Below are 14,383 nucleotides of genomic sequence, written 5' to 3' on the forward strand. Positions count from 1 at the left end.
TAAGTTCCCTGTCACACTGTTTAACCCAGCTTTCCTATGATTGGCTGTCCCTCACTAACAGAAGGTTTAAAGAGCAGTAGTTTAAGCTTCTGAGCCTGAGATGACCATATTAGGGATATCCACTCTCAGTGACATGAAAAAGATCCAAGAGAAGAAAAAAAAATGTGTGAAACTGAAACTGAGCATTTCAAACAGTGAAGTCTGAGCTTTCTGAAATTTCCAGACTCTGAATTTGTGTTGCTTCAATAGAACTGTTACTGATGTTATGGTGGCGATATGAACCTTTACAGATGCTGAACTAAAAGCAAAGGCAGCCTATAGACATGAGGCTGAGGTCACAGATCAAAGTGCGTACAGTACCTGTCCTGGTTTTGCTGTTGGTCAGAATCTCCTGGAGCCTCTCCTGCAGCTTGTCCGCTCGCTTCCTCTCCAGCTGCAGCTGCCGCTTCAAATCTTTCAGCTACACACACACACACACACACACACACACACACACTTATTTTCTAATTATTATTTTCCACGCACCACTGCTCTCAAATTGCTCTGCTAAATATTTTCTCTCTCTCATTTCCATTCAGATTCTCCTCTCAGAGCATCCACACATCAGCCTGTGTGTCAGTCACAGTCATCTGCTCGTCATCAGTCAGATAAACAGTAAACTCACCGCTGCGCTTCCTTTCTTCTCCAGAATCCTCTGACCGTCCACGGTGTCCTTTATCTCCTACACAGAGAAAACAGGTCACAGACGTCACTGTCAGCTGTTTTGATTGTTTTAGTTCATTTCCAAACTAAAAATGCCAAAATATCCTTAGAACTGAGAATTTACGGCTTCTGTTTGTCAGACACTGACATTTTCTGACTTTTTCAGGGCATTTATTGCCCTGCTATTAAAAATAAAAGACAACTGCACATTAACTGACATGAGCATGTGGGTCCATAACGCAAATGTGCCAGATTTAGCTTGAAATGGTTTCATCTGCAGTCACTGGCAATGACATTTTTAAAACACAAAAGAAATCCAAACCAGCAAACTCACAGACACACATCAGAAGCAATTAAATGATAAAACAGCGACATAATCATGCAACATATTAAACCATACATGTTAAAATCAAAGCAAGCCAAATCCAGCCTGTTGCGAATTTTAATCCGGCTGGTGAAGCATTTTAGTTTAATACATTTTGGCCCACACAGTGACTGCTGTGATCTGCAAACACCGAGCTAAGCAGACGGCCGCACCTCCACACGCTCTGCTACCCAGAGCGCAGCATAAAGAGAAGGTGACGCTGAAGGCGCGCGCTGAAAGACATAAGCTGGCTGGATAAACAAAGAGAAGTGTAAACAGGTTTTGGTGCTTTTTTAAATGGGTCCACAGATCCCGGGTTCAAAGTGACACATTTGTAAAGGTTAAAAACGGCGGCCTCAAAGGGACCGTCTCCTTTTATCTGTAGCGTGGGTCGGTGCATCAGCCATGCAAAGACCTTTCAGAGGACCGGCTCAAAGCTCTGCTGCAGTGCTGCAGACCACTTCAGCTCTGACGAGTGAAATTCTAATGTGGTAAAGGTGGCTGGGCCTTTTCCATTAGAGCTCCTAAACTGTGGAGCAGTCGGCCCTTTAGATCCAAACAGCAGCAGCAGCTTTCTTTGTGGTCTTTAAACCTCTTCTTAAAACTTTCTTTTATAAAAGGTTTTTTTCTTTGGGCCATGTTTTCTGCCCCCCCATTTGTTTCCTCATTATTTATCTTGTTTATTTTTATAATTTACTTTTCTTTGTTCTTTTAGAAGCATTTAAATGTATTTATATATTCTTAAAGTGTCAGCACACGAGCTTATGTTTCGTGTATGGTCTGAGCCCACTGGTTCCTACTGTAGGCATAAACTTTTATAATTCAAAAATAATAATAAACCACCTCATTGATACAGTGTTTCATCTTTAAAAAGCTCAAACAGGAGGCAAAAGGAGTGCATTTAGGAGAGACTACAGCAGTGTGTGTGTGTGTGAGTGAGTGTGTGTCTGAAGTAAAGTTGGTCGTTTTTGGACCGCAGAGCTCTGCGGCACAGAGGAATGAGATATATCAGCTCTGACACACAGTTATTACCTGTTTGAGTTTCCCGATGGTGTCCCCGTGTTCGTCCCTCTGTTTCTCCACCTCCACCATCTGCTGCTTCAATCGCTCCATCTCTGCCTGCTTCTCCTGCAGGACACGAAGACACAGAGCAGGACTCAGTCCAGCAGCTCAAACATTTGTAGGAGAAACTCTGTGACATAAACCACAACCCATTACAGAAGCTTTTCTTCCTCCCTGCAAAAAGAATTTAACTACATTTCCGCCTCCAGTGATGCCCCCGTGCTCTTAATCCAGCTGACACAGAGATTAATTTGAAAAAAGAAACTGCTTTTAATTCTCCTCTAAGCTTCTGCTGCTAATTAATTTGACTAAAATCTACATTAAAAGCATCTGCAGGCTACAGCGGCTCACCTGACAGAGAAGGGAGAAAAAAAAAAAGTAATTCTGGAGGAAAACAACCGAATCTGTTAATTCCCTGTAACCTCAATGAGACGCACAAACAGCTCATCAGGCCGCGGAGCTCTGCTCAGATTTTATTACAAGCTAAAAAAAAAACTGTCTGGATTTCAGATTTTAAACTGTTTAATCTGTGAGAGAAACTTGATCATTTTTTGTGATTCTAAAGTCACATCTGCAAATTTAAAAACTCTGGAAAAGTGTTGGACCATGATGAATAACTGGGCATATGATTGCATCTGTGCATTACTGTGTAGTTACTGATAATCAAAGTCTATCCAGCTCATCCAGGGCTTTCAAACTGCTTTGGAGTAGCTGGGGGGCATGCCAAAGTAGCAGGCGCCTTATGACCGAGACCGAAGCCATGACAGCAGCAGACAATATGAATAGTCACATGGCAGTCGTGAACCAATCAAATGGCTCAGATTGAAAGAACGTAAATATTGCTACGTGCGTCCACATGGCGCTGGAAATGGAGACGGCGGACGGCACAAAGAAATTTTTTTAGGAAAATTAAAAAGTAGATGGCGCAGAGTGGTGGAGTAGGTGGAAAATGCGCCTGCCGCCGGCTTAATTTGAAAGCCCTGTCATCCAAACAGATCCAGTTCATAACAATGCTTCTCCAAAGTCTGAATGCTTCTGATAATATGGCGCCTCTGGGTTAAATATGACTAGTATTTACTTTCTAATAAACCTGACTGTGTGGTAGGATTGTCTGCGGGGAGAATACGCAGCGATGGCTGCGACCTGTGCTGTGATGAGTTTGAGTAAAACAGCAGGAAAAAAAAAATTATAATTATATGCCAATTAAAAATTTGTAGGTTTTCTTCCCTGAAATTATTTTACACTGCTGCAAAAGTCAAATAAAACATTTACCACCAGGGGGCAGTGTTTTACCCGTAGCCATGTGTTGTTATAAATCGGTACAGTTTTTCAAATGGGCAAACGTACTGGACCGCCCACATGCCATGAAGCTCCCGGTGCAGTTTTTGTGCTGTTATTAATGCCAGAGGAGGTTTGGAGCTCTGCGGTTACAGAGTCAGCAGAGCGTTGGAGACTTTAATGGACTCCAGGCTCCGCTCGGTAACTTCAACTTTACATTTCTGTGGTTCCTGAACTCTTCCACTTACAGCTGATCGTAGAACATCGAGGTTGGAAGAAATTTTACAGACTGACCTGTTTAAATGGTGGCATCCATTCTTTAACAAATGTGTGTAAAGGCAGACTGCATGACTAGCTGCTTGATTTTATAAACCTGTGGCACCGAAAACACCTGAACTCCAAAATTAAGAGTTGTGGCTCAAGACTGTCGCTTTAATGTCAGAAATAATGTCTTGTTTTGAAATATCACCCTCTCCTCCAGGCTCTGTATTTTTGACTTAATAGCTCCTAAATGCCATTCTGTTATTGTAACTGTGTGCATCAGGTGTTTGTGTACAAAAAATAAAATAAAATGAATCACTTAACGTCAGGAAAAAAAAATATTAAATGTCCCATATTTTAATATACTTTACAAGCATATTTTAATATAATATATTAAGCATTCTCCTCAGTGCAGGTTTCTATGATGAGCAGGTAAATCTGTAAACTCAGGCTGCAGGACTCCTGTGCTCAAGTTTATGATTAATCAGCTATTTTTTCAGTATATTCTGATGTAAGTGGAGATATCAGGGCGAATTGATTGGTTTTTAATAGTGTTTGGTTTAACACGCCGTCACTGTTGCTGTTCAGAAACAGGAAACGATGTGACGGCTGAAACTCAAACCCTCGACACGAGGAATACCTGCGCAGCACCCGACCTGCCCTCTAATTAGACTTCTTCCATCATTAATTAACTTTTCCTATTAAGTCTCCTCATTCTGCAGTCAGTACCAGGCTGCTATCCAGCAGATAACACACACACACAAACACACACTAATCAGTGCAGCGTGTCTCTGAGGAAAGACTTTCTCACTGAAGGACTTCAGACATACACACGACCATCCTGGTCACCTGATTGGCTGAAAGGACTCCTTACTGGCATATGCAGCATTATTATTGGTTATCAGACTAATGACCACACAGGGAGCTGTAATCATTATCAGACTGTGGTAATATTTGGGGCTTTACTTTTCTTTACATATACTTAATGTATTCAGTGTGTTTACATGAGGTGCCTTTCCACTGCAGGAACTAGGAAGTCTTCTCTCTTTAGCTTTTCTGTTTGAGACTAAATTACACCTAATGTTGAACTAAGGTTTCATTTTGTATTTTATTTTGAGTTTGTGGGTTTTTTTCAGTGTATATAGCCTGCTGGCCCTCCACATGACCCTACATCAGTAACAACAACCTTCTGCAGTTGTTGAAAATCTGTTTAGTGCAATCATCTCATTTACAAAACTCATAAAAACCAGCATTAATAGAGCTAATCCAGTGTTTATTAATATTGACAGTGTGTCACAGTGACCAACTGCAGCACCGCAGCCCCCCCCCAAAAAAAAAACTCTCCATCTATCCTTGTATCACAACAAAGATGTCTGTAAACAAACTCAATCAGCTTCAAGACTGGAAACAAACACCGTCATGTCGCGCGATATCCGCTCCTCACACAATTCCACGAGGTAAACAAAACCTCGTCTTTGTGCTACGAGTGCAGAAAGCGGACGGGTCAGCGTGGGAACAAAAATCACAGCACTGAACGACGAGCTGAACTCTGTCCTGCTGACAGATGGCGTGAAACGTTCAGAGAGTCTGCAACAGACTGTCAGTGCTCACATGAGCCGCCTCCGCTCTGATCGGCTGTTAACACAGCTTAACCTCTCCAAGTTACCATGGAGACAACTACGCTTTAATTAGAAACATTTTCAATTAGACTGCACACACGTACATACATGCCTACACGCACTGTGTGCATGCATAAACAAATACACACGTATATTTATAGAGGCGCCTTCTAAAACATCTTGTTCTGGAAACTGTTGCTGTGTCTTCACCTGAGCTGCAGTTCAACAGAAATGATCTAAAGCTTGTACACAGGCGTCCTCAGCGCCTACAGAGGTCACAATTACTGAAGATGCAGTCTATGCATTTGTTACTTCAAGGCTGTCCTAAAGCAATCCATTATTTCTGAAAACTAACAGCAGTAACAGGAACTAGAACGAGAGATCATATTTCTCCCACATGAGCTCATCTTTATTGGCTTCCTGCTAGCTCCAGAATTTAATTTAAAATGCTTCTTCTCACATAGAAAGTCATGAATGATCAGGCCCCATCATCTCACATCATACCGCTCTGCAGGTGACTGCAGGCTTACTTGTGGTTCCTAGAGTTTCTAAATGCAGGATGGGAGGCAGAGCCTTCAGCTGTCAGGCTCCAAACTTCCCTTTGTGATAAAGCTTACAGTTAGAGCTGGATCAGCTGACCCGCAACCATCTGTGAGTTATGCTGTTCAGGTTCAGGCTGCAGGGTGACCAACGAAGCACTTAGCGCGTCTTCCCAATTCCGATCTTTTCACCTTTTACGCACTCTTTTTTTTCCCCTAAAATCAGACTGCTCACAGCAGATGACCCCCCCCCCTGAGCCTGGCTCTGCTGGAGGTTTCTTCCTGTTAAAAAGGAGTTTTTCCTTCCCACTGTCACCAAGGACTTACTCACAGGGGCTTATCTGATTGATGGGGTTCTCTCTAACATTGGAGGGTCTTTATCTTGCTATAAAGCACCTTGACATGACTGATGTTGTGAACTGGAACGGAATTACTGAGGTTTAATTTAAAACTGCCTCGAGCTTTGTGTCATTTCTTCATCTCATTTTGCACAAAAATGTAGATCGTTGTAACAGCATGAAAAATTATGATAACACTGATAAGTCCTCTGCCCCAGTGCATGCTGGGAGGCCATCAAACGCATCATGATGAGGTTCTCTGATGAAACCAGTGCTGGGTGTCTCAGAGAACCTGACTCTGCATTTTAAACCTCTGAAGCTCCATTTTAGCCAGTCAGAGGCTCAGTGACTGAACAGCAGGATTCCAGCATCACTGCACTAACGTAGAGCGACAATCACTGTACGTGTGCACGCAGGAATCCAGTTTCAAACCTTTGCATAAATGGCAGCTCCATGAGACCAAGGCCCTGGGAATAAGTAGGAAAATATCTGATAGAAAATAATATCCATAATAGCAAAAGATGGGAATTAGTATTTTTGAGTTCACAGGTTGGATATCATCTCATCTGCATTATTGCTCAGCACTTTGGTCTACAGGTACAACTGATCAGATAAAAAAGAATGCAAATGGAGCAAAACATTAAACACAGCTCACTGCATTCATTATTTGAATGCAGCAGGTTGTGATGTAACAGAATTTACTGCTGAGTCAGAAAACAGAAAAACCAGATGTTAAAAATAGAACAGTTTGCGAGGGTTTGTAGAAATGAACTTGGTTTAATGTGTGCACTTAAGTGATCGACTCGTTTATGCTGAAACTTTTTGTTATGAGTGATACACTGAACGGACACTGGATCAAACCTGCAACTGAAGCCGCTTCTGTGGTTTGATGGTTGTATTATGTAAGCTGTGTGTATGTTTCTCATTTCCACGTATAGAATTCCATCCGGAGACGCGGTATTCCTCATCAGTGCAGAAACACGACATTTTACAGATGTTGGCTCGTCGAGTAAAGACAGACTCGGCACCCTTTCAGCATCTTTTCGTAGAGCAGCAGCTCAAACTGTCAGAGCTCATTAATGCTGCTGAGTTTAAGTCACTCCTACAGGATCTGTTAATCAATGTTTGTGTTCTCACTTTAATGTGCTTAATCTCATCAAGAGTGACAGTGATCGGTTTTATTCTTATAACACCAGCTTTCATTCTGTACTCGTGGAAAACACATTTTTCATCTCAATGAAACTTTTACCTGATTAAATAAAGTGAAATGAAACTGTGTGTGTGTGTGTGTGTGTGTACCGCCAGCTGAAGTTTGTGTTCTTTCTGCAGCTGCTCGATTTCCTCCTGGTGTTGCAGAGAGTTTTTCTCCATGTTCTCCTGCTCACAAACACATCAAATAAACAGATAAACTGCACTTAGTCCCACAGAAACATCTGAAATCAAACAAGCTCATTTGAGATGCTATAAACAGTAAATGTTGCCATTTTTGCTTCGCAAAATTATATTTTTATCGACTATAACTCATTGATTTGTCGGCTAATTATTGCAGTAAATGTTTACTTTATCCATGTAACACAGACAAACCTGCAGTAAATGTCTGAAGTTTTGAGACTTTAAAAACTTGTGAACCGATCATTTAAACTACTGAAGATTTACAGGACGAGTTGGTGGAAAAGTACTGCTGAGTTATAGGATGACCAGCCACCACGCAGTTACGGCTGCCACACTGACCTCCGCCTCCTTGAGTCGTCTCTCGAACCATCCTTTGGCTCCCTCCATGGACTGAACCTGACCCAGCAGCTCATCCACTCGCAGCTGTAAACCCTCCAGCTCCTTCGTCCGGGCCTGAAAACTCACAAAACCTATCATGAACACGTGTGATAAGGATTCTGCTGCTGATCTGTCCTGATGCCACATGAAACAGCAGGGAGACAAAGCTCCTTAGGAATTCTCTCCTCTCTCCTCACCCACTATCGCTTCCTCTCTGAGCCTTTACCTTTTCATCTCTAAGCTGCTGTCGGATTTCCTCCTCGGAGCGATTCTTGTCTTCGTGAAGTCCTCTGAGCTCCTTCTCGTATCGAGCCCTCACTGCGAGAACCTGAAAGCGAGGAGGAGGAGAAGAGACAAGAAGAAAATTAGATCAGGGACTAATGAGAAGAGAGAAGAGCAAAAGGCATTCACCAAATCTGATGAAAATGTATTTTAAAAATACTGTCGGCCGCCAGCATCCGCCGCCCCCTCAGACCTTTGAAGTCAAGGTCACCGAGATTCGAACTGATGGGCCAAAGCACAGCCGAGATTTAAACTCACTTCCTTTTTGGCGGCTTTGCCATTAAATTTGATTGATGCGCCGAGATGATTCTAAAACCAACATGGAATGTGAATGTGGAATGCTCTGAAGATCACATACACCAAGTTTTGTGAAAATCTGACAAAATTTACAACCTGTGAAAATTTTGTTTCACTTTGTATAAAATCCAGTATGGCGGCTCAGCCAATCCAACCAACATCCAAACTTGGTGCTAATCAGGCTCGGGACTTCTAACAGAATCAGCTGACACACAAATGTCATTGCAAATCTGAACACATGAGCTGCTATTGGTCAAAATACATTTTTACTAATTATAGCGCCCCCTCATGGTCAAGCATCAACAAAATTCTTGTGCTTCTTTCTGAATGGGTCCCAAGTCTATGTTCCAAGTGTAGCTTTGACAGGTTAAAGTGTTGCTGAGATATGAGCTCAGTTCCTGTTTAGCGACTTTGCCGCTTTTGATTGGTTCTGACGGGCAAACGGTTTGGAAAAATCAAAACTCCATCCAATAACTTTTGTGAGACTTAACCTGAAAATGATCTGAGTCCATTTTGGTGAACACTGGAAAAACTTTGTGATCTTTTTTGAAGGATTTCTATAAAATCCAACATGGTGGAAAATAACATTATAGGGTGTGTTGAACTCGGCTAGATCCAAGGATTCCAACAGTGCCTCAATTTCCAAAATTGGACACATGGGTCACAAGTTACAATCACAAACGCAAGTCCAAATTTGCCCCAATGGTGGCGCTAGAGTACTCAAGGCAGTGGCACATAACTCGATGAAAATGATGAGACTGTCCTGCGGAAGTGCACCAACTTTCACAACTTTTAACGAGACTGTTCCTCTCCAATGGGAGTCTGTGGCAGCCCCCAGAACTAAGGTGACGATGATATAATAAGAAGGCCTAGAATCACTGTGGGTACCTGCAGCCTCGCTGCTTGGCCCTCAAAAAGAAGACATGAAAACTGTGATGATAAAAGCCATTAAAAGCAGCTCCAGGAACACTCACCTCCTTCTCGTGCTGTAGTTTGAGGTCTGACAGCGCCTCCTTGTGGTCAGACTTCTCTTGGTTCAGCTGCATGGCCATTTCATCCAGCATGGCCTTCCTCTTCTCTGCTGTCTGCTCACACATACACAGATATAAGCGTATTTAATGGCTCAGTGTGTTTGTATACAGACACCATGTCACACTGTGTGTTGTGTTTGTACCTTCTTAGCCTCGTCCAGCTCTCTCAGCAGTTTGTCCTTCTCTTGTCCTTCTTCTGTTAACTGTTCCAACAACTTCCTGTTGGCAAAACTCGACTCCTGAAGGAGGTGAAGGGACAGAAGCAGAAATCCGCATAAACAAACAGCTGGAGCAGCCTATACCACCGCACAATGTTTCAGATGACAGAGCTGAGATAAAACCCAGAGGTGAAACAAACCACAGACTTTATTGGTTTTGTCTACCTGCAGCTGGGAGTTGAGGTCGTCTCTCTGAGCCAGCAGACTCTCCTGCTCGGTTCGTCTTTGCTGCAGCTCAGACGTCAGCGCTTCCTGCTGCTCTCGCAACAGGTTCATCTCCTGCGTCTTCACCGTCTGGATCTGCAAACACATTTGAAAAACACGTAATTCATCTTCACCGTTTTCACTTTTACTCCTGATCGACTCTTTCCTGTAAGTGTCCAATTTCAAACACATTCACGCATGTAGAAAAATCTACTATCGGATGACAAAACATGACATCACCGAACCACGGTTGATTAGGATGGATGCAGAGGACAATGGCCGACCACAGGTTAAATTAGATGAAAAGTTGTTGGACTGAACAATCCTGCCTCTTTTGGTGGTACAGTGGCATGACTCTACACAGTATTTAGATTTCATCTAGATTTAGATCCATGTCAGAGGTCAGGAAAGGAACCACTTTTTGAGATGGCAAAATTGATCACTGTGACCGCTTTTACCCAATCTCAGTCACCGCGACCAGTCATCAAACAGAGGATCAGTTTGGTTACAGGCTCCACACATTTCAACCAACAAATGTATCGGTTTGGACTACTAGGCAACACATATCTTCTCCATTTTACTTCTCAAAGCTTCAGTTCATGCCGAATCCAAACCAAAACACGGGTCCCCAGCAACAAACACACCTGAATGGTGATCATGACAGCATCAGTGTCAGTGAGAGAAACAGTGGTATGTTGCCCAGTTGTCCAAAGAAACTCTGGACTTTTTCTGAATTACGAAGACTCTACTTGAATTAGCAAATTGAATGCACTTGCTAACGAGCAGGTTTTGCAGTCTGGCTGAAATAAGTCAACCTGCTGCGATGCGATTGGTTTGTGGTCTTCCCAAACAGAACTGGTGTGTGAAAAGCATTAGCACAGCTCAGTGATGCATGTCAGTCAATTTTTGGACAATATCGGAGCTCCACAGAACAGAGGGATGATACTTTGGATACTCGTCAGAAGAATCAGTTTATCGTTGGTTTTGTTCTTCTCATAGAAATTGCCCAGACAAAAATTATAATCTTTACTTGGGTTTCTGGTTCAGGACTGTCTGTGGAGACACAATACGTTCTACTCAGCCTACAAGGTCAGGTTCAGGTCTTGGTATTTTTAGAGTACCAGGCTTTGGATTAATTTCCAAACATTAATGAGGTTCTAGAAAAGCTTCTAGGGAACTAAGCTCATGTCAGGACCATCAGTCTAAAGTCTACATGGGGAATCTAGGGCATGAAATAATTACCTGTTCAAGAGCGCACAGATTAGTCCTCAGAGCACTGTTCTCCTGCAACATGTGTTCCACACTGACATTAGAGACAGCTGCTACAACAAACAGGTTCTAGGTACTGTCTCTAGAAAAAACTATTCCAGACAATTGAGAGCCGGTACTATCTACCATCACTGGTAGGGAAACCCTACAGAACTGCTCCATCATCTAGGTTCTATACAGTGCTAGAATGTTATCTTTGCTAACTAAATTTAGGCTGAGTTTCAGATGATTCTTAAAGCATGAAAAGATCTAGGGCAGTTAAGGTCTAGTAAAACTCTACAGATCTCAAGGTAATAGGTTTTGATTCTGTAACAGATTCCAACTTTGACTCACTGTAGTAACTTCTAGTTTAGTTTTTAAGGTTCATAGTTTTGTACTTCTGGGGGAACTAAATTAGTTCAGAAAACCAAGCTAAGGTTAAGGTTCTAGATGAGGGATCTACTCTAATTTAAGATATAAATACCTGGTCAAGAGCACACAGCTCAGTCCTCAGAGCACTGTTCTCCTATAAGATAGGTTACAGTTTCACAGTGAGTCAGGTGTTCTGGATAAATTTACTCATGGTCTCTGAGATAGCATCGATTACAATAACAGAAAAATTGGTTGAAAATAGTGTTCTGAGGTCAACATGACATTAATTTCAACATTAAAACAGAACTCTTAACAACTCTTATTTTAACCTGTAAGTGAAACTCTTACAACTGAGGTTGAAACTTACAGTTCTTGCTGTGAGGCAACAGTGCCATCCACTGAGCCGCGCTGCTTTGTTTGCATTAACACTGTCTGATCTACTGTTGGGAAAACAATCCTGCCCTGATAAGGAGGACATGCACACAGTCTTTTAGTATCTAAATATGTCCACAAAGTCAACCGCACAGCTGCTGATAACCAGATGTTTGGAGGGAATTGTTACAGCAGTTCTGCTCTGGAAGTGAGCAAAGTTTCCTCTATTCTGTAAGATGCTAATATCTTTTTGGTCTACTTTTCTTAATCTCTGAAAAAGCTTTGGCAACTCTGGCATATACTCAGTTTAAGCTGAGATGCTAATATCTTAGCTTAGTGTATACCAGTACCTCCGACTCAGAGGCACTGGCATACACTAGTAGTCTTTCAATACTGGCTTGATATTAGCACGTTCCAAGTCCAGGTACTTGCAGAGAATTAATTTGTGTTCACTGCAATGTAAATTTGTTTCAGACCAGGATACAGTTTCCATTTTATCATCACATTTTCATCTTTTTTGCACAATGAACTCAGGGATGTGATTTTACTTTTCCTTTCCACACATTTTATTTATATTTTATCTAAAGCAAAGACTGAGGTCAGGTAACTGTTGTTTGATTGGGAACTGCAGGATGAACGAGAAGCACAAGAAGTTAATTCGATTATTAGCCATGCTAGTATACTCTAACAACTCTAGTGTAACTGTGACGGTCTTTGAGGTATTAATGTGGTACTTTTTCCTCATGGGTCAGTGTAATGTTCTCGTCAGCCCACAGAGATGATGTAATGATAGGGTTACGGTGATGTGCATCGATGTTAAAAGCAGCTAGGTTAGTCCTCAGAGATGATGTGATGTTTTTGTGGTATTCTCTAGGTTTAATGGCCACTAAGTTAGTGCACATTTTTGGGGTTAACGCTCTCGATAATGTGTAAGGTTTATTACCTGTTCTAGAGCAGCTAGGTTTGTCCTCAGAGCATCATTCTCCTGCAGGATGCTGTCCACCTGTTCCTGACTGACTGCACTCTGACTGGCTACCTGCAGTGGCACCACACCACCAGCAGGGGGTGTAGAAGGGGAAAAGATACAGAAGGAAAGAAACCAGAAGAGAGTGAAGTAAAAAAAGGAAGCAAGAAAAACAATGATGAAGGCATTAAAGGAGGAAAACAAAAAGAACAGGACAAAGTGTAAAGGTAAAGAAAATTTAAATGACAAGGATGACAGAAAGAGCAGAGAGGAGGATTAGAGAAGGAAAAAGCAGGTCAGAAACACACAGGAAGAGAAATCCCAGCATGTTCCACTGCCAGAGTAATATCAGAAAACATATTTGGATTTTTTTCAGTTATATGAATGTAAGAAAAAAAAAATCCATTCCTATTATTGAGCTGCCTCCCTTTCTCCACTCCACCAGCTCTTATTTCATTTGCTTTGTTTTAGAAACGTGTTCTTGGTGAAAATGGATCCTTTTTAAACATTTATATCACTTTGGCAGGAAAACAGCCTCACAGAAAAGAACCAAACACAGTCAGCTTTAGTCACCCCCCCCCCCCCCCCCCCATTTACACAGTTTCTTCCCTCGTCCCCTTTCCCCCCTCATCCTTGCCCTCTTCAATTAAAAGAAAAAACAAAAAAGAAAAAGCACCTCCAAAGGCTTTCGTCACACTCGTTTTCCCCACACTCGTTGGGTTTGTATTCTGCACGTGTGAGAGAAGAGTTGTGAACCTATATCTTCATATGTGTGTGCGCGCTCTAATTTGGTAGCATGTGGATAAAAATCTAAATAAAAGTGTCCTCATGTGTGAATTTTCCTGCACTCCTGCTGCGCCCGAGACACAGAAATATGTTCAGAAGTCTGCCTGTTTGTGGCAGGACTCACAGGCCGGGAGCGCTGACAGGCTGGGAACGCTCAAAGAGAGAGAGAGAGAGTGTGTGTGTGTGTGTGTGTGTGTGTGTGTGTGTGTGTGTGTGTGTGTGTGTGTGTGTTACCTCGTCTTTCAGCGTGTGCAGAGCCACCTCGTGTTCTCGCTCTCTGCTCTGCAGCTGCTCTCTCAGCTCTGCTGCCGTCTGAACAAAAAAAAAAAAAAGATTTGGATTTTTAGCAAAATGTAAATTTCCTAAGTGAGGCAGAAATGATCTTTTTTGACTCATTGTACACGGTGGCATGGTGGTTAGCTGTTGCCTCACAGCTAGAAGGTCTGGGTTCGATTCCACCTTGGCCTGGCCTTTCTGTGTGGAGTCTGCATGTTCTCCCCGTGTCTGCGTGGGTTTTCTCCGGGTGCTCCGGTTTCCTCCCACAGTCCAAAGACTAGTTAGTGGGGTTAGGTTAACTGGTGATTCTAAACTGCCCATAGGTGTGAATGTGAGTGTGAATGGTTGTCTGTCTCTGTGTTAGCCCGGGTGACCTGTACAGGTGTACCCTGCCTCCTGC

At 42.5% G+C, this 14,383-nt stretch overlaps 1 protein-coding gene across 3 annotated transcripts in view; it reads right to left on the reverse strand.

Moving 5' to 3' along the window:
• gripap1 (GRIP1 associated protein 1) overlaps window positions 1-14,383 on the reverse strand; it is a 52,306-nt gene that overhangs the window by 18,783 nt on the left and 19,140 nt on the right. For 2 of the 3 annotated variants that reach the window (XM_030733589.1, XM_030733587.1), the window contains exons 14-24: window positions 13,942-14,019; window positions 12,901-12,993; window positions 9,927-10,061; window positions 9,687-9,782; window positions 9,487-9,597; window positions 8,160-8,261; window positions 7,895-8,008; window positions 7,463-7,540; window positions 2,099-2,194; window positions 665-721; window positions 361-460 (exon numbers count right to left, since the gene is read on the reverse strand). In XM_030733589.1, coding sequence (XP_030589449.1) covers window positions 361-460; window positions 665-721; window positions 2,099-2,194; window positions 7,463-7,540; window positions 7,895-8,008; window positions 8,160-8,261; window positions 9,487-9,597; window positions 9,687-9,782; window positions 9,927-10,061; window positions 12,901-12,993; window positions 13,942-14,019 — 1,060 coding nt within the window. The remainder of the gene's footprint in view (window positions 1-360; window positions 461-664; window positions 722-2,098; window positions 2,195-7,462; window positions 7,541-7,894; window positions 8,009-8,159; window positions 8,262-9,486; window positions 9,598-9,686; window positions 9,783-9,926; window positions 10,062-12,900; window positions 12,994-13,941; window positions 14,020-14,383) is intronic. The other variant, XM_030733588.1, reaches the window with a different exon arrangement.

This window comes from Archocentrus centrarchus, chromosome 7 (assembly GCF_007364275.1).
Source record: "Archocentrus centrarchus isolate MPI-CPG fArcCen1 chromosome 7, fArcCen1, whole genome shotgun sequence".
Taxonomy (NCBI): Eukaryota; Metazoa; Chordata; class Actinopteri; order Cichliformes; family Cichlidae; genus Archocentrus; species Archocentrus centrarchus.